The sequence below is a fragment of the Rhinopithecus bieti genome, unplaced genomic scaffold (genome assembly GCF_001698545.2).
Source record: "Rhinopithecus bieti isolate Rb0 unplaced genomic scaffold, ASM169854v2 scaffold_5626, whole genome shotgun sequence".
Classification (NCBI taxonomy): domain Eukaryota; kingdom Metazoa; phylum Chordata; class Mammalia; order Primates; family Cercopithecidae; genus Rhinopithecus; species Rhinopithecus bieti.
The window spans coordinates 2857659-2878652 of record NW_016805666.1 but is presented as its reverse complement, the minus strand read 5'-3'; the positions used below and the strand labels follow the sequence as shown (position 1 = coordinate 2878652).

General features: G+C 37.0%; 1 protein-coding gene across 4 annotated transcripts in view; it reads right to left on the bottom strand.

Moving 5' to 3' along the window:
- The window catches only part of TPRG1 (tumor protein p63 regulated 1), a 150880-nt gene that overhangs the window by 67152 nt on the left and 62734 nt on the right, over positions 1 to 20994 (bottom strand). For all 4 annotated transcript variants that reach the window (XM_017873379.1, XM_017873378.1, XM_017873382.1 and 1 more), the window contains one exon: positions 12168 to 12344. In XM_017873379.1, the coding sequence (XP_017728868.1) occupies positions 12168 to 12344 (177 nt within the window). The remainder of the gene's footprint in view (positions 1 to 12167; positions 12345 to 20994) is intronic.

Here is a 20994-nt window from a genome sequence, read left to right as displayed (position 1 = left end):
CTAAAAGAAAACCTAGGCAATACCATTCAGGACATAGGCATGGGCAAAGACTTCATGACTAAAACACCAAAAGCAATCGCAACAAAAGCCAAAATGGACAAATGGGATCTAATTAAACTAAAGAGCTTCTGCACAGCAAAAGAAACTATCACCAGAGTGAACAGGCAACCTACAGAATAGGAAAACATTTTTGCAATCTATCCATCTGACAAAGAGCTAATATCCAGAATCTACAAAGAACTTAAACAAATTTACAAGAAAAAAACAACCCCATCAAAAAGTGGGTGAAGGATATAAACAGACACTTTTCAAAAGAAGACATTTATGTGGCCAACAAACATATGAAAAAAAGCTCATTATCACTGGTCATTAGAGAAATGCAGATCAAAACTACAAGGAGATACCATCTTGTGCCAGTTAGAATTACGATCATTAAAAAGTCAGGAAACAACAGATGCTGGAGAGGATGTGGAGAAATAGGAATGCTTTTACACTGCTGGTGGGAGTGTAAATTAGTTCAAACATTGTGGAAGACAGTGTGGCAATTCCTCAAGGATCTAGAACTAGAAATAGCATTTGACCCAGAAATCCCATTACTGGGTATATACCCAAAGGAATATCAATCATTTGACTATAAAGACACATGCACACGTATGTTTATTGCAGCACTATTTACCATAGCAACGACTTGGAACCAACCCCAATGCCCATCAATGATAGACTGGATAAAGAAAATGTGACACACATACACCATGGAATACTATGCAGTCATAAAAAAGGAGTTCATGTCCTTTGCAGGGACATAGATGAAGCTGGAAACCATCATTCTCAGCAAACTAACACAGGAACAGAAAATCAAACACCACATGTTCTCACTCATAAGTGGGAGCTGAATAATGAGAACATATGGGTACAGGGAGGGGAACATCACACACTTGGGGGATGAGGGGCCTGAGGAGGGATAGCATTAGGAGAAATACCTAATGCAGATGATGGGTTGATGGGTGCAGCAAACAACCATGGTACATGTATACTTACGTAACAAACCTGCATGCTCTGCACATGTACCCCAGAACTTAAAGTATAATTTAAAAAAAAGAAAAAAATATATAGGTAGAGATGATAAATAATATCAAAAACTGGGATTTACTGAGATGTACCTGTCAAATCACTCTGTATTGTTTTCCAATATGTAAATGAAACTAAAAATAGTCTCCAGTTTTTAATTAAAACATGAAATATCCACACATTTTGCTTTGAGAATAAATATGTTTTGAAAATAAAAAAATGGGAGAGTTGACAAGTAAATATAGATTTTAAAACTCTTTAAATGAAAACTTTATTTTACCACTTTAAAATTAAAAGCACTGTCACATCCATCATTTGAATCTAAAATGACCCTATGAGTTAGGCCTCGCAAGGATTTATATTATTGACATTTTATAGATTGAAAATTGAGAAACCCCCAAATTAAAGTAAATTGTCCAAATTCAAATAGCGGGAAAATGGTGTGGTTAAGATTAGTCATAGCTTTAAACCTGTGGTTAATTGTCACGGAACCATAGTCTTCCCCTCCTTCCTCTACTTTTCTGGGAGGTTATAAACACGATAGGATTATGGAAATTGGTTCTTAATTAAAATCTTGGAATAAATCCAGTTATGATAGAAGTAAGATTTCAGATAAGCAACAATAACAAAAGATACGTATGAGCAACTAGTTACCCTGGAGGAAGAACCAGGCCTTTTACTATTTCCTGGTTCTGTCTCTGGTGAATATTCTCATTCAAAGAGAATCTGCCTTCATTTCACACAAATCATCCACAGCCTTTAGTTGTCTCTTGCCATCACCCCTTTCCTTCATATTAAGCCAAAGGCAAACTGCATAAAACAAAAGTCTGTTTTATTAAGTACCAGTACATGGATATGCTGGCACTTGTCTGCTAAGTTCTGATAGTGCTCTTCTTGGTCTCTTAAGCAGAAGTTACAATAACAGTAAGGAGCACATGGAGAGGAAGGGAGAAGAGAAAGGACAGAAAAACCCAAAACAACCGTAGGTAAGGAAAAAGAGAAAGAGGAAGAGGGAGGGAAGAGAAGAGGGGACGAGAGGCAAGTAAAGGAGAGAGAGGAGGATAAAATATTATCTATCCAAAGAAAAAAACACTGGACAGAGAGTCAGAAGAACAGATGTTAAGGCCCGTGATCAATAGCTGATGATGCATGAATCCCTGAACACCTTTAAGTCTCACATTTCTCACCTGGAAGATGTATCCAATCAGCTCTGCCTTTTCCTGGGTGTTGAAGGTCAAATAGCACAAGAGAGGTAAAGATATTTGAAAACAGCGTCGACATTACCACCTACAGCGAGTGGATACTAAGATTAAATCATCGCTTTTTTTTTTTTTTTTTAACAAGGGAATTTGCTCAGACTCTGTCCAGGCTTTCCTTTGGAGTCAGCTTGCCATTATTTAGCAGCTGATTTTCCTTGCCTCCTACTCTTTTCCCTGCCTGCTGCTGCCTTACCTTTGACCTTATAATGGTGACTTAATGCCTGAGAAGGGCCAAGTAAGTTAGAAGTAAAGATAACAATCAAATTAGTCTACTTAGTTCCATGTTAACAAAAGCTTTAATCTGGGGGAAAAAAAATCAGAACTTGTTAACACCTCAAATCTATGAGGCATATTACAAAGTGCTTTCAAGTTATGTCATTAGAACCTAACAATAAGACTGTTAATGAAGCAGAATGATGATTAATGTCACCTTTTAATAGATGAACAAATAAAGTAACAGTTGTAAAACTGGGACTAGAACCCAGGATTCCTCTGCCAGTACTCTAATATGGATGTTTGCTGAGAAACCCTGAGCAGTACATAAACAACCATCACTTCCCCAGCTGCTGGTACAGGCTTCCCCACTCTAACCACAGGATGCAAATGTGGATAAGCTGCACAGGTTAATTAGGAAGGCTGGAATTACATCAGCCCCCAGTGGTAACAATTGGGTGCCTCATGGGAAATATAACATTCCATGAAAAATTGAAGTTTCTTTGGTAAAACTAATGAAAGAAGGGAGATTAAGGGTGAGATTTTATGGGAATCATACAAATATGCAAATTTTTCATCTTTTGGAATGGAGGTTTAATGAATGCTAAGATGACACATAAACCGGAAGCATATTATCTAAATAAATAACCATTAAAGTAACTAATAATGATCATTATAAGCAACTTGAAAGAATGATGTAGAAGTAGAAAAATAAGATGAAGGAATTGGGATGTTCTTGTAAATGTGAGGTTTACATCAGGGAGACTCCCTGTTTATATCAGGGAGTCAATGGATAATATTCAAAAAAGGTAAGACTAAGACCATTAAGTTACACTTACAATCACTAGTAGAAAGAGAAACCTATGATTACTCTGTTAGAAGAAAACGCACTCAATGAAAAGCAAAGGAAATATAGACAACATGGTAATATATTTTAAAAAATTAATAATACAAAAATCAAAATGTTATAATTTAGACCATAACTGTCATATTAATATATGTAAATAGGTTAAGCTTACCTATTAAAAGAAAAAGGCCCCAAGTGGATCACAAAGTAAAATTCAATTATATGATGTATGCAAGTGCACATCAAAAACAAAGAGACTCAAAATGCTCAAAGTAAAATAGGCAAAGATATACCAAGAAAATTCAAATAAAAAGAACGTAAGGGTTGCAATATTCATCAGGAAAGGTATTAAAGTAATTAAACTCTATAATGAAAAATATTACATCTACAGTAAAGATTCAACATCTATGAATATTTCTACAACAAAAAATACAATATCAACATTCATATAAAGTCACAAGAGTAAAATAAATCCACCACAGTAATAAAAAAATTTATCCTATCTCAATGTATGACAAATCAAGTAGCCATATATAAACATTACATATATATAACTAAATGTAGCAATATATATAATATTTATTACTAAATAGACAAAGATAGAGTATACCTAAATAACATAATGATAGTAGATCTTAGTACCACTTATGAAACTTTACATGTATAACTCTATATATATGATATACTAATCTCACTACCACTTACTAACTCTATGTGTAGAACTCTGTATGTATGATATACTAATTCCAAAAAGAGAGAAAGTAGTATAATAGTGATATGCTAATTCCAAGGAGAGAGAAAGTAGAAAGCAGAGAGAGCACATTTAAGTATTTAAGAAATTGATTAAAAAATTGGTGATTTAAAGGTATACATATTTAGTGATTTCCAGAGAGTAGAAATAGTAAGAGAAGACATTCGCTGAACACAATGTAATAAAACTATAAATTAATAACAAACTCTTAAAGCATAAAAATTCAACTTTAAATAAAGTTACTTCAATCTATTTTCAGGTCAAAGAGGAAATGAACAAACAGTAATATTAGGATATGAAATATAATAATAAAAACTATTATGTATCTGAAAAAACCACACTAAAGAAAATTTAATAGTCAGAAAGCTCACATATCTAACAAAAATAGCCATAAATGAATTAAAATTTCAAGTGAAGTTATTTACAAAATGCAAAATATATATACAAATATAGAATTAATATATAATACAGATAAATGTAGAAAATAATGAATGAGAACAAAAAGAATTCTATTATGAACAAGTAAACCCAAAAGAAATGGTACTTTAAAATCTATCAACCAACCATTAGCTAATAGAATCCGCACACTTGGAAGAAAGTAATTCTCTGCAAAATAAACTTTTACTATTTCTTTAATTACTTATTTTAGGCTTTCTCAATTGAGTGAATGTTTACAAACCTCTACAAAACTAAGTCATGTAATAATAAGACATAAATGACTGAAAGTTATCATAAAAGAAAAAAATTAAACATGTCAGTGCTATAGAGAAAATTGAGAAAGTTGTAGTGTTTATCTTCCTTTAAAAGCACCAGGTTCAGGCATTTTCATAGGTGAAACACACCAAACTTCTATGTAACAAATAAAGCCATTTGTTTATCTAATACAGTCAATAGAGAATAAAGAGAAAGTAGTTTTTAAGAAAATTATCTAACATTGAAACCAAACTTACAAGGACAGCCTGATTTAAAAAAACTATATGTCAATTAAACTTATGAATATCAATGCAAAAACCTATTAATACTTGCAATTAATATTTAATCACATATTAATATTCAATAGCACATTAATAATTATATACTAATTCCAGGTAGTATTCATACCTTGAACCTGCCAAAATGTTTCAATAATAAAAATGTGTGACCATTTTTAATTAAACCTAAGGAGAAAAGTAAATATATGATCATCTTCAAAGATGCAGCAATAACATTTGATAAAATTCAGTAACTAGGCATAGATTCCCCAGCAGACTGCTTTTCCTGAAAATAATAACTAGAAATTCTGCAGACACAACTGATAAGTGAATAAAACCCATTCTTCCACTCCCTACTTTGCCAAAACAAACAAACAAACAATAAAACTACCTGAAGACTTTGGAGTGCAAGCAGTCTCCACAATTTTAAGGAGGAATAAATCCCCTAGTATTTTATATACCAGAAAAAAACAAGAAAATATGAACCACTCTCAAGAAAAGAGACAGTCAACAGAAGCAATCCTGAGATGACCAAGAGGTTGAAATTATCAGAAAGAACTTTAAAGCAATTATTTTAATTATGCTAACTTAGGTAAAAGAAACTATGCTCATAAACAATAAAAATATAAAATTTCTTAAGAAAATAAAACCTATACTAAAGAACTACATGGACATTTTAAAACAAAAGGTATAACATTTGAAATAAAAAATACTGGATAGATTTAATAGGAGAATTAAATGACAAAGAAAAATTTCAGTGAACATGGAGACAGAGAAAAGAAAATTATCCAATTTGAAGATAAGTCAGAGAAAATAATGGGAAAAGACAGAGCTTCAGAGACTTGTGGGACAGTATCAGAAAGTTTAACATACATGTAATTTAAGTACCAGGAAAATAAATTGAAAGAAAAAAATAAATAAAAAGTAATAGTCCCAAACCTCCGAAACTTGTTGAAAGATAAATTTACAGATGTAAGAAGCTTAGATAATCTCAAACAAGATAAATACAAAAAGAAGCACATGTAGCACATGAAAGTCAAATTTCTAAAACTAAAGATAAGGATAGAATGTGAAAGCAGTCAGAGAATATAAAGAGGAATAGCAGTTCAAATCCTTGTGGACCTCTCATCAGAGATGGAAGCCAAAAACAGTGGAACAACATCTTGAAAGTGCTGAAAGAAAAAAGAAGTAAAAGACTAAGAACTAAGACTAGTTTTCAGAAAGAAACACTAAGAGAATGTATCACTGCTAGATTATAATGCTAAAATGTAATTTTTCATGTATAGGAAAAATGACTTTAAAGGGAAACGAATCTTACGGAAGAAATGAAGAATATCATACATGTTAACATCTAAGTAAATACAAAAGACTATTTTATCTAAATTTCTTTGAAATACTTATGATTTATTAAAGCACAAGTTATAACATTATCTTGAAGGTCTTGGATTAAAAGCATGAGCCAACTGTTTGATTTCTACAACAAACACACTTTAAATACAAAGACATAAATAGGTAGAAAGTAAATGGATAAAAAAATGCTATGTGTATTACTCCCTTTTTATACTGCTATGAAGAAATACCCAAGACTAGGTAATTTATAAAGAAAAAAGTTTAATGGACTCATGGTTCTAAGTGGCTAGGGAGGTCTTACAATCATAGCGGAAGGTGAAGGAGGAGCAAAGGGACATCTTACATGGTGGCAAGCAAGAGAGCATGTGCAGAGGAACTGCCCTTTATAAAACCATCAGATAGATTGAGATTTATTCACTATCATGGGAACAATATGGGAAAATCTACCCCATGATTCTATTACCTCTCATTGGGTCCCTCCCACAACATGGGGATTATGGGAGCTACAATTCAAGATGAGATTTGGGTGAGGACACGGCCAAATCATATCACTATGCAAACTGTAAGTATAAAAATGACACAGTGATTATAATAAGATCAGATTTTAAAATAAACTTTACAGCATAAAATTTTGCCAGAGATAAAGAAGAATACTTCATAATGAAAAAAAGGCTCAATTCACCAGAAAGACACTAATCACAAATGTGCATGCACCTAATAACAGACTCAAAATATGTGAGGCAAAAGTTAACAAAATTGAAAAGAAAACTAGAAAATTCCACAGTGATAGATTTTTGCACTCCATTCAGTAACTCTTAAACAACTACACAAAAAATCAGTAAAAATATATATAATCTAAACCGCATTATCAAACACAGTATCCCAATTGATATTTAGAAAACTACAAATAAAATTCAAGTGCACATGACAAATTCACAAAGATATATCATAATGCACTTCATAAAACAAATCTCAAAGTATCAGTAAGGAATGAAATTAAAGACAGTATGCTCTCTAAATTAGAATTAAGTAGAATTAAGATATCTATAAAAGCCTGAAGTATTTGGAAATTAGCCAAAACAACATATAATGTATCCATGGATCAAGAGAAAATCACAAGAAAATTTAAAATATCTCTAAATGATAATAGAAGCACAACATATCAAAAGCTCTGGGATGCAGCAAAAGTAGTGCTTAAAAGGAAATTTATAGCTGTAAATATTCATATTAGGAAAGTTTAAAATCAATAACCTTGGGTTGCAATTTAAGCAGTTAAAAAAAGAAAAAGAAAAGTAAACCCAAAGTATTAGAAAGGAAATAACAAAGAAAAGAGTAGAAATGAGCCGGGTGCAGTGGCTCACACCTATACTTCCAGCACTTTGGGAGGCTGAGGTGGGCGGATCACCTGAGGTTGAGAGTTTGAGACCAGCCTGACCAACATGAAGAAACCCCGTCTCTACTAAAAATACAAAAAATTAGCTGGATGTGGTGGTGCACGCCTGTAATCCCAGCTACTTGAGGCTGAGGCAGGAGAATCGTTTGAACTCGGGAGGTGGAGGTTGCAGTGAGCCGAGATCACGCCACTGCACTCCAGCTTGGGCAACAAGAGTGAAACTCTGCCTCAAAAAAAGTAAAAAATAAAAGAGCAGAAATCAACTAATTAGTAATTACCAAAACAATAGTAAAAATTAACCAAGCGAAAAGTATGTTCTTGTTAAAAACCAACAGAATTGGTATGATCATCAATAGAAAAGAAAAAAGAGGGAAGACACAGATCACTGATAAGGTCTGGATCTGTGTCCCCACCAATTCTCATCTTGAATTGTAATCCCCAATAGGAAGACGACTGGATCATGGGGGCATATTTCTCAGGAATGGTTTAATGCCATCCTCTTAGTACTCTCCTCATGATAGTGAGTGAGTTCTTGTAAGATCTGGTCATTCAAAAGTGTGTAGCATCTCCCCACTTTCTCTGTCACTCCTGCTCCTACCATGTGAGATACCTTGTTCCCCTTTTCTTTACGCCATGACAGGAAGTTTCCTGAGGCCCTCTCCAGAAACAGAAGCTTCTGTATAGCCTGCAGAACCCTGAGCCAATTAAACTCTTTTTTTCCTTCTTCTTTTTTTTGAGATAGAGTCTCATCTCTGTCACCCAGGCTGGAGTGCAGTGGCTCAATCTCAGCTCACTGCAACCTCCGCCTCCCATGTTCAAGCAATTTCTCCTGTCTCGGCCTCCCGAGTAGCTGGGATTACAGGCATGCGCCACCATGCCTGGCTAATTTTTTTTTATTTTTAGTAGAAATGGGATTTCACCATGTTGGCTAGGCTAGTCTCGAACTCCTGACCACAAGTGATCCACCCACCTTGGCCTCCCAGAGTGCTGGGATTACAGGCGGGTGCCACTGCACACGCAAATCTCTTTTTTAAATAAATTACCCAGTCTCAGATATTTCTTTATAGCAATGAGGGAACAGAATAATACAGAAAATTGGTAGCAGGAACAGGGCATTACTATAAAGATACCTAAAAATATGGAAGCAACTTTGAAACTGGGTAACAGGCAGAGGTTGAAAGAGTTTAGAGGGTTCAGAAGAAGACAGGAGGATGAGGAAAAGTTTGTAACTTTCTAGAGATTGGCTGAATGGTTATCACCAAAATGCTGATAGTGATATGGACAGTGAAAGCCAGGCTGATAAAGTCTCAAATGTAAATAAGAAACTTGTGTGGAACTGGAGCAAAGGTCACTTTCGTTATGTCTTAGCAAAGAAGTTGGCTGCACTGTGCCTCTGCCCTAGGTATCTGTGGAACTCTCAACTTGAGAGTGATGATTTAGGATTATCTAGTGGAAGAAATTTCTAAGCATCAACACATTTAAGATGTGGCCTGGCTGCTTCTAAGAACCTATTCTCATACACATGAGCGAAGAAATGACTTAAAATTGGACTCATATTTAAAGAGGAAACAGCATGAAAGTTGGAAAATTTGAAGCCTGGCCACATGGTAGAAAAGAAAAAAAAAGAAAGTACATTTTCAGGGGAAGAATTCAGGTAGGCTGCAGAAGTTTGCATACGTAAAAAGGAGCAAGTGCTCATAGCCAGGACAATGGGGAAAACACCTCACAGACATTTTAGAGGCCTCCCTGGGAGGCCCTCCCATCACAGGTCCTGAGGCCTAGGAGGACTAAATCCCCAGTGTTAGAAATGGGGCCTAATGGGAGGTGATTGGATTATGGGGGCAGATTTAGCAGGAATGGGTACCATCCTCTTTGTACTGTCCTCACTATAGTGAGATCTGGTTGCTTGAAAGTATGTAGCACCTTCCCCTTTCTCTTGCTCCTGCTCCCACTATGCAAGATGCCTCACTCCCCCTTTGTCTTCTGCCATGATTGGAAATCTCCTGAGGCCTCCACAGAAGCAGAAGCCACTATGCTTCCTGTATAGCCTGCAGAACTATAAGCCAATTAAACTTATTTTCTTTATAAATCACCTGGTCTTAAAGAGTTCTTTATAGCAATGAGAGAACAGACAAATAAAATCACCAATATCAGGAAAGGAGGAAGATATCACTAAATATCTTATGGACATTAAAGGGATTATAAGGAAATAATATAACAACTTTATGCCTTCAGATGCAACAACTTAAATAAACAACAAATTCCTTTAAAAATATAATTTATCAAAATTAATCTGAAATAAAAAATTTAGTCCTCCTAGGCCTCAGGACCAGTGGTGGGAGGGCCTCCCAAGGAGAAAAAATTATGAGAAATACAATATTTATAAAACAAATTGACTTTATTATAAGAATTTCCCACCAAGAAATGATCAAACCAAGATTTCCCTTATTAACTCTATCAGACAGTCAATGAAAAGATAACTCCACTTATATACAAACTATTTTAGAAAATAAAAGAGGAGGGAACATTTTCCAACTTGTTTTATGATGACAGCATAGCCAAAATATGAAAACCTAGCAAAAACATTTTAAAAAATGAAAATAACAGACTAATACTCCTCATGAACACAGGCACAAAAATTATCCATAAAATATTAGCAAACTAAATCCAGCAATGCATAAAAAGAATAACATGTCACAACCAAATGTGTTTATCTTAGGAATGAAAAGCTGACTGAATATTTGAAAATCTTAATAAAATAAGACTTTCAAAATTAGGCAAGCTGATGAAAAAATATGCATAAATAAATATGCAAATTCTAAAAAGCAAGATTAATAAATGGGGAGTAACTCAACCAGATATTGATACATAATATAAGGTTATAATTATTAAAACCATTTTGAGCTTTAAGAAACACAAATGGAATTGAATAGAGAATCCAGGTATAGAAACTCACAGAGAAAAGTACTACATTATAAAATAATAAATATAAAATATTAAATATATGATATTGAGAAATCTAGCCTGTCATCTGGATAAAAATTAAAGTTGATTGCATACTTCCTTCTTTACTCAAGGCAAATTTTAGATGAAATATAAGTCCATTGTTAAAAGTAAAATAAAATTACTAGACAAAAACTTGGAAATTTACTTTATAATTATAGTATGGAGAAAGCTTTTCTCAAAAAGACATAAATTTAGAAGCCTTGAAAGAATGAGAAATTTGATACCTGTATTAGTTTGCTTCACACTGCTGATAAAGACATACCCCAAACTGGGAACAAAAAGAGGTTTAACTGGACTTACAGTTTCACATGGCTAGGGAGGTCTCAGAATCATGGCAGGAGGTGAAAGGCACTTCTTACATGTTAGTGGCAAGAGAAAATGAGCAAGAAGCAAAAGCAGAAACCCCTGATAAACTCATCACACCCCCATGTTACTGAGCTTACAGGAATGATCCCAAGAGACATTTTATAAGAAGAGCGACTACCCATTTTGGTTCTATCCACTGAGCTTTACAGAATAATTTCAATTCCCAGAGGCATTCCACTTTTTAGCTACCTCTTTGGAATGTTCTTCCCCTTTGGTTCTCCTTCTTTGGCTAACTCCTACCCAATATTAAATATTGGCTCAAGTGTTTCTTCTGAAAGTTTTCTCTGATTATCTGACACACAAATTAGGTCAAGTGCATTTTCCCCATGTGCCCACAGCTCTTTCTTACTTACATTTAGCCATTTATTTGTCACGTCCTCATACTAAAATACAAATTTACTGATATGGTTTGGCTGTGTCCCCACCAAAACATCAGCTTGAATTGTATCTCCCAGAATTCACATGTGTTGTGGGAGGGAACCAGGGGGAGGTAATTGAATCATGGGGTCAGTTTTTCCCATGCCAGTCTTGTGATAGTGAATAAGTCTCATGAGACTTGATGAGTTTAACAGAGGTTTCCGCTTTTCCTTCTTCTTCATTTTCTCTTGCCGTGGCCATATAAGAAGAGCCTTTGCCCTCCCGCCATGATTTTGAGGCCTCCCCAGGCATGTGGAACTGTCAGTTCAATTAAACCTTTTTTTGTTCCCAGTTTGGGGTATGTCTTTATTGGCAGCGTGAAAACGAACTAATATATTTACTTAAAGTTGTATCCCTGGAGGCTGACATAGAGTAGGAACTCTAGTTTGATGATTTCAACTTTCATGATTTCACTATCCTCCCTTGGGTTCTCCCAGCTTACAGTGCCAAACTGAATTTTCAGGTTGTTTTCCCTGCATGTCCATCCCTGCTGCACCATTTCTTCAAGTCCAAGATATATACTCACTTGTCCAGGGACATCCCAGGGAAGGTAAAGTTGCCCAGGCAGATGCGATAGACAGCACTCAGAGGAATCCGCTGCAGCTGCACACAACTGAGCATGATGAAGTCGTATTTGCAGATCAAGAGAGTCTTGTCCGTGACCAGCAGAATTCTCTCCTGCTCATTGTTCCAGTGGTCTATCCTATGGGAATTGCCACAGCAAATAAAAATTGACGACATAGCCTGAGTGAAAAACAATGATATTCATATCTCTCCTAGCACAGAAAACAGTGATGTTTGATCAACTCAGAAGAGAGAGGGACTGAGAAATACCTAATACCACACCACTACCCCATTCGGTCTGGTCCCACGACTAATGAAGGAGGAAATGTGGAAGATGATGGAGAACTATTTTATCATCCCAGAGCTCAAAGATGGTTGATTATCCACGATGGAATCCATTAGGGGAATACCCAGTGTGTGCACAACTGACTCATCCTTCCCCACATCTTCCCAGGTCTCTAGGAAACTTCATGGAGGACATCTTCCCTCATGGACACCAAAAATACCTCTCTGTTCTAGCTGAATCCATACCACAAATTTACTCACCATGAACTAGCCTACGCTAATTTCCAAAGGTTGCATTGCTGACTGGAAGTATGTTGGAGACTTGAACACAGGTCCGCTGTCTTCCAAGTTATCTCATTCCTATTTGCAGCTCACCCTACCATATCCTTGTGGTAGAAATGTGAAACAAGTGAAGTGAGATTTTTATGAATCAGAGTAAAGTAGATAAGGAGATAAACTTGATAAGTGTTTACGGAATTAATTGGCCTCATATGTGAGAGCCTTCCAGGACACACATGGAACATTCTGACTGAGAGTTCAGAATTTCTCCAACAGAGAGAACAGAAAGAAAAAATCAAGAGCTTCTTGTTAAAAGAGAGTGAACATGGTTCGTAATTCCCGCAGACCGACAGCACTTTTGCTGGCTGCTTACTATAGCCTTTAGGATACAGCACTTCGAGACTTATACTAGAATTGTTTTAGTACATGTTTTGTTTTTCCCTAAAAAACTGAAAAGGTTGATTGATGACCAATTCTTGTCTGAATCCTCACCACACAGAATCAATCTAATATGTAAAGGTATGGGCACCCCTTTTCCACCATTCTCCACACAGTAACCACAGTGCAATTCTTAACATACAAACTGAATGATGTCACTCCTTGTTCACTTTATTAAGTAGCATCCCCTTGAGTTTAGGTTCATAGCATGGACTACACGCCTGTATAATCCAGCCCCTACTCAGGGTCATCTCAGAGTAGGCTGAAAACACTCATTGTTCAAGTCATAGTTCAAATGTCTCATTCAAAGAGGATTTCCTAAACTCTATAAATTGGCCTCATTGTATTTCCTCAAAGCAGACATCTTTTCCTCCTTGTGGTATTTATCACAGTTTGTAAGAAGAAATGAAGTATAAAATGCTTAGCAATGGGTACCATGTGGACACTGACCAATCAGAATATACACCACAATACTGAAAATAAGGAAATGCTAATAAGTACATGCTGAGTAGGCTATCAACCCTGTGTGTGTGTATGCATGTGTGTGTGTGTGTGTGTGTGTTCCATGAAGGCAGAGACTGTGTCTGTTGGGCTATTCACTCCATCTCCATCGGTCAAATAGCCTGCACTAAATACATACCTATTGAGTGGATAAATAAGTTCCAGTTATCATCATTTTGGAAGCCTTTTGGTAGTGTGAGGATGGAGGTGGAAATCTGCAGCTTTATCACCTACTAACTCTGAAAATTGGACTTTTAACCTTTCTATGGCTCAGGTTCCATGTCTGTGAAATGAAGACAATACTAGTACTCACATCATCCATTTGGGGAGAAGATTAAAAGAAATGATTCTCTGTTAGGGCTTTATAAATTAGCTGTTACTATTGCTGGAAGGCACCTGTGTCACTAAGTGACTTGGGTAACCCAATTATGTGCCACTTCACAGTGTAGTCTAATGACAGACAGGTAAGATGAAGTTAGGAGTTGAATCAATAGGAGGACATACAGGAGAAGATACAAAGGACACAAAAAGGGAGACAGAAGTGAAAGAAAGAAGGAGAAGCAGAAAAAGGAAGAAAAGAAGAATGAGGTCATTAACTGAGGTCCTAGTATATGCCTGCCATTATATATTGATAAGTATTAGTTCTATATCTTACCACAACCCTTTGAAGAAGGTTATGACCAAAAACAGTGAGCTAGATTACCACAGTAAAGTTAGTGGGATTGTGAGAGGAGATGGCATGAAGTTTAAGAGAGCTGGTTTAAGTCTTGGTTCTACAGTTTCCATCCAGTGGATACTCACCTCCTCCTCCTCCGCTTTGAGAGAAAGAGGAAATTCTTGAGAGTCTGCTTGACATTCTCAGTCTTAGTCAGAAAGAGATGAAGACTAAAATTTCTTATCAGATATCTACATAAACTTCCCTAAATAGATTGCATCTACTTAGCAGTAAGTTATAAGCTGCTGCCTAATAAACCAGACTTGTTTTAGTCTAAAAAAACTTCAGCTTTTGGTTGAATGGTTTTACTGAAAATGTCAGCACTCCATAATGAGATGTATTTTAAAAGGTAAAGGATTCAGAAAAAAAGGAGGATTCTTTTTAGGAATACAGAGTGCTCTGCTCTGACACAAACTCTGCATAATTTACATGTCAGAAATATCTAAATTCAAGTAAACACACAGGCTTATAAATAGTTTGGGGCTACCATCTCAAGTTCCTGGGTTGTATGTTTGTTTATTTATTTAGACATCAATCACAATTTTTCCCCTAAGAACTCATGGAGAAACATTAAATTGCATATTCCAAATATTAATAGCATTGAGCTTTAAGTGGCAATAACAACAAATATAGGAATAGGAATAAAAATATACTGCGTTTGTACAGCTTAGAGAGGTTTACAAGGTCCTTGAATATCAACATTGTCTTTTAATCTTCACAAGAACCCTTTGGTCTAAATGTTATTACCCTTTTTTTGAAGACAAAGATACTAAGGTCTACAGACCCTTAAAATGACTTTTCAATGCTTTGCACCCACCAAACAGTGGTGCAGGGAACTGACACAGGTACTGAGACAGCATATCCAAGCATAGTGTTTGCCTTCTCCTCAGTACTACCTACATTTAAAAAGTGGACCCTTCAGTGTGGTGTGGAAACATGGTAAAACCAATCTCCTCAAGACATACCATTCCTGGAAGTGTTCCTTTTTAGCAAACTTCTTCAAAACAACAATCAAGACTGTCTTTTTCCACCCTTATCCTCCTTCAGTGTTCCTAGCTTGGGGAAGAACCCTTCCTCCATCCAGTTCTTCCAGCTAGAGACCTGGGAGTCATTCGGATTCACCACATTTCCTCACATTCCATGCCAAGTCCTACAAATTTTACTCCTAAGGTAAAGATGTCAACGCCACCCACCTCTCTCCATCTTCCGCTTCACCATTCTAATTCAGTCTTTCATCATCTCCCGCCTAGATGATTGCAATCACTCTCACACTAGGCTTGGGTTACTAGTCATCCAAACCTGATTCCCTTATATATACTCCTGCTCCCTTCCAATCCCTTCACTCTACTGCAGTGAGGGGATTCTTTGGAATAAAAAAGCAAATCTCAATCTCATCTTTACTGCCCTACCCTGGTTTAAAACACTTCAACAGTTCTTGCTCTTCTGAGAAATGATGGAAACCCTTAACCTGGTCTAAAAGTTTCTGCAGGGCCAAGCTCTAACTACTTCTTCAATTCCCTCTCAGGCCAAGTCTCTCCACTCCATTTCCTTTATCTTCTTTCAGATCCTTGTATTCACCATGCCCCCTCCAACTTAAAGGCCTTCGTACATGCTGTTCCCTCTGCAGGCAATGTTGCTCATGATCTCCACCTAGTTAACTCTGATAGAGCTGAGCTCCATTACCCTTTACTCCAGCAAACCTTCTCAAACCTCTGTGGCTACTTCTCTTCTTTCCGATATACACTTTCAGACCACACATATGTCCCCCCTATGGTACTTATCTTGGATGCTATTTTATAGTTATTTCTATGATTACAGAATTCATGTCTGTCTCCTCTCCTATACTGTAAACTCTAAAAATACAAAGTCAGTTCTTAGCCTTGTGTCTCCAAGGTTGTGCTATCCAAAACATATTTCTGAAATGAATTACTAAAAAAACAAGCTATCCTTGCACTGCACAACCTATATGCCTTGGTTCATTCTGTTTGGGGAACCCGACTTTCAGGTTTATACATTGAAATAGTACCCCACGAAATGACGTATTTTCTGTCAATAAACAATCAGTAACATTGGGGAAATGTTCATGCCAAAATAGTGAGAAAGAGCAGGATATAGAACGTTACCTGTGGTATCCTTCCAATTTTGTGTCAACAACAAAATCATCCACATAACAAAATGGTAACAGTGATTATTTGTGAGTGGTGGAATTTCAGGTGACTTTTATTACTTTTTATGCTTTTATTTGCCAGAGTTTAGTTTTTCTGACCACACACAAATTAAATGTTTCGATATGAGAGGAGAGGTATTTTGTAAATAAATTACCCATCCTTAGGTTTTCAGCTTAAATGCTATCTATTCCGTGGAGCCTTACCCTTACCTCCACTACCCACAAGTGACTAATATCTTTCCTCCCTTTAAATATGCACAAGGCCAGGTGTGGTGGCTCAGGCCTATAATCTCAACACTTTGGGAGGTAGAGGTGGGAGGCTCACTTGAGCCCAGGAGTCTGAGCCCAGCCTAGGTAACATAGGGAGACCTTGTCTCTACTAAAAATAAAATAAATAAAAAGGTTAGCTGGGTGTGTTGGTCCACGGCTGTAGTCCCAGCTACCCAGGAGGCCGAGGTGGGAGGATCACTTCAGTCCTGGAGTTCGAGGTTGCAGCAAGCTATTATAGCACCACTGCACTCCAGCCTGGGGTGCAAAATGAGACGCTGTCTCAATCAATCAGTCGATCGATCAATCAATCAATCTGCACATGCCTCTATCAGTGCTTCAGTTGTAGCCCTAATCACAGTTTTCTTTATATTACAGTGCTTTCTGTCCTACCCATTTCTCCCCCACGCATATTAAATGGAGGACCCTCTAGTGAAGAATCAGTGCTTTATTTTTATCTGTGTCTCCTCACTGTGCTCAGCAAAGAGTCCAAGAGAGAGCAGGGGCTCAACAAATGAGCAGGTCACAGAACGAAAAATATAGAACCAGGAGATCCATTCCCTCTGTCGTGAGAGCCCGTCTTCCCTGGTGAAGGAGTCTGTGCATCTCATCTAGTTGCCACTTTTCCTCAGCACCATTATCACTTCCCCAGTTGAGGAGAAAGTGCCTAGGTACTCCCCCAGATAAAAAAGGCACCTGAGAGCTCCGTGAGTCTTCGGTTTCCTGGGATGACAACAGTTTCACCAGCAGAGGGCAACAGTGAACTAGGAATCACAGGCTGGACCCATCCGGAGAGCTTCCAGTGTCCACACCCAGTTACTCAAATCATCACAGATGCCCTCCCAGTGGCCCCAGCCCCACACCCAGCAATACTTTCAGTCGCTCTTTTAAGGCTGTGTCAAATTATTTTGTGGTTTGGAAATAATTTCCTTTCAAGAAAGATTTTCTTTTAATATTATTCTCTCTTTCTCTCTCCCTCTCTCTTGCACACACACACACATACAGACACACACACACACACAGACACACACACACACACACATACACACATACACACACACACACATACACACACACATACAGACACACACACATATACAGACACACACACACATACAGACACACATACACACACACACACATACACACACACATACAGACACACACACATATACAGACACACACACACATACAGACACACATACACACACACACAGACACACACACACATACAGACACACACACACACATACAGACACACACACACACACATACACACACACACACACTCTCAGTAGAGGCATCTTCCTTGATATTAAATAGTTACTATTGCTGATTTACAAATCAACCTTCATGCACCTTCAAACCTCTTAGCCCAGCCCTTAAAAAGATAGTATCTTGGCTAACCAAAAACTGAATCATTCAATCATTCATTCCACACATATTCCCTGATCACCCACTGGGTTTCAGGCCCTGAAGAGGATCCAATTTTGTTTTGTTCTTCAAAAACACACAGATGAAAAATGCATGGCATTAAAGCAAAGCAATTTCTCTCCCTCTGAGTTAAATGGAGTCTTGGAAAACCTTTAGCTAAATAATCCACATATTCACATATTTTTCTTTCAGTCATTCGGTTACTCTTTCCCTGGGTCTTTCCAATTTGCTTAAAATAGAGGGCTCTCAAAGTAAACACAGGACACTAATAGAAACCCAATTGTCACCAACCTTCCTTGTTCCCAGGTTTCCTGACTTGTCTCCCTGGAGTTCACTTTTTCCCCGACTATCCCATGCAGCCAGTCACATACTAGGCTCTGTACTAATTACCAGGAACAGAGAGAATATCATACCACTATTAAGGAATATGCAATCCTCGGAGATGTGAAGGGTAAATATGTAAGGAAGAGTAGTGTGGTGTAATGAGGCTTGACAACGGCAACTCAAGCCCACAGCAGCTGAACCCAGGTCTCCAGATTCCCAGCCTCTTGCCCATAGGGTTTGCTGCTCCAAGCATCTATTCAATGCCCTTGCAGAAGGTTCTCTTATCAACACTTCATTTCCTGCTGTTTGGTCAAAATCTCAGGGTTGGAAAAGCACAAGTAGCAAAGTACGAATGATTCTTTGAAATGTTCACAAGGAAAGGAGTCAGGAGTATTTATTCATTTTGTTAACACTTCTTTAAGTTGCACTTAATATAAGACAGATAGAGTGTCCCCATAAAAAACAGGTAGGAAAGACCTGGAAACACCCATTTATGTGTCCCCTAAAAGCTACTTTTTCTCTTTAGTAAGGAAAATCCTACCATGAGTTCCATCATATTGTTGCAGTTGATCACTGAAAAAAAAAAAAAAAAAAGTGGCCATTTTTTTCTTTACAAAACAAAGGGCTTTGTAAGTTCTAAAATTCAATAAAATCGCAAACATTAAGTTTTAGTTGAAAAAGATACACACCCAAACACACACACACACACCAGGTTTGACGCTTCTGAAATTTGCATGTACTGAGGAATAATTCTGCCATGAATTTTTCTTAGAGTAGAACAACAGACGCCTCCATCTATTGAGGGTCTTCTATGGATCAGGTATTGTGCTAGTAGCTCTGTACATATCATCTCTTTTAATCTTCACCAACAATCCTGATAAATACAGATGAGCGCAAGATTCCTGAGCAGTGACGGGCTTTCTATCACACAGGTTTGGGGTCGGAAATGCAGCTCTGCCACTTACTAGCTGTACAATCTTGTAAAAGTTACTTATCCATTCTAAGATTTGGCTTTCACATCTCCAACATGAAGATAAAAATAGTATATTCCTCGTAGGACTGTTGTTAGGATAAAAGAGATATGACATACGGAGAATTTAATGCAATACAAAGCACACAAAAATATTCAAATATTGTTGGTTATTAATATGATGGTGATGATGATGAAGATTCTTCTACATCCCTTAAATACTTTGTATATTTATTGAATAACAAATGAGTTAATGAGGGGATGAGTGAAGTAAATCTACTTAAAGAGAAGTCCTCAAGCCTATAATAGTTTTCAGACACACAAAACATTTTCATTTTAATTTCCTAAAAAAATTAAAAGAGAAGTCATTAATTCCATGTGTGTGCCTATATATATATATATATATATATATGTTTTATAGGTGTGTGTGTGTGTGTGTGTATGAGAGAGAGAGAAAGAAAAGAGAAAGGTTTCTGTCTGTTGCTTTTTCTGGTATAACTAGCCATATTTTTGTTATACTGCAAGTTACTGCAAGTTATACTTAACTTACTCTGACTTGAAATATAGACCATGCATTATATGTAAAGTTCCCTTTGCAGGCAGCTGTTGTGGAACACCTTGTAAGTCAGAACCTGGAACAGTTGGAAAAGAGATCCAAACGGAAACTCATGAGACTACCAGTTGAAGGAGTTATGCTACATTCATTTAGATACCCTGGCCAGAGAAGCCAATGAAGGAGGCAAATATGAGCCTCCATCAGAAGACACAGGGCAGCAGCTCAGGATTATATTAATAGCTGAAAAGCGAAGTTACTGATTTGCGATTGAACTTCTCACTGTGTGGCATAAAGAAGGCATTTCTTTAGAAAACCAATACCAAGTAATCAGGCCAGAAGTAATCCCTCTACTGATCCAATAAATATTAATTAATCCACTGTTGCACTCCAGGCACCAATGGTAAAATGGTGAACAAAACAATACCCTCTGGTGCTTACATTCTAGGAGGGGACACAGACAAAAGGAAACAGACAAGTCAATACAGAGACCTCGAGAAAAAGGAAATAGGAGAACACCCGGGAGAGTAGTATTCTAGGTAAAGTGAAATACTACTGCAAAGTCCTTGAGATGGGATCCATGGAGGTCCATGAGACAGCAAGGAAGCCAGCATGACTGAAGCAAGAGAGCAAAGAGAATGGAGGGAGATTGGAGCAGCAGCCAGATCACATGCATGGACACAACACATTTTTCTGCAATTTATGACTATTTTTCATATGAAATGATTATGACCCCCCATTTACAGATGGAACAACCAAGCCTGAATAAAGTGACATGGATGAAGTGACAGAGCCAAGGCCAGAATCCAGCTGACTCTCATCCCAGGCTACATACGTTCCATCAAGACGCTTTTCC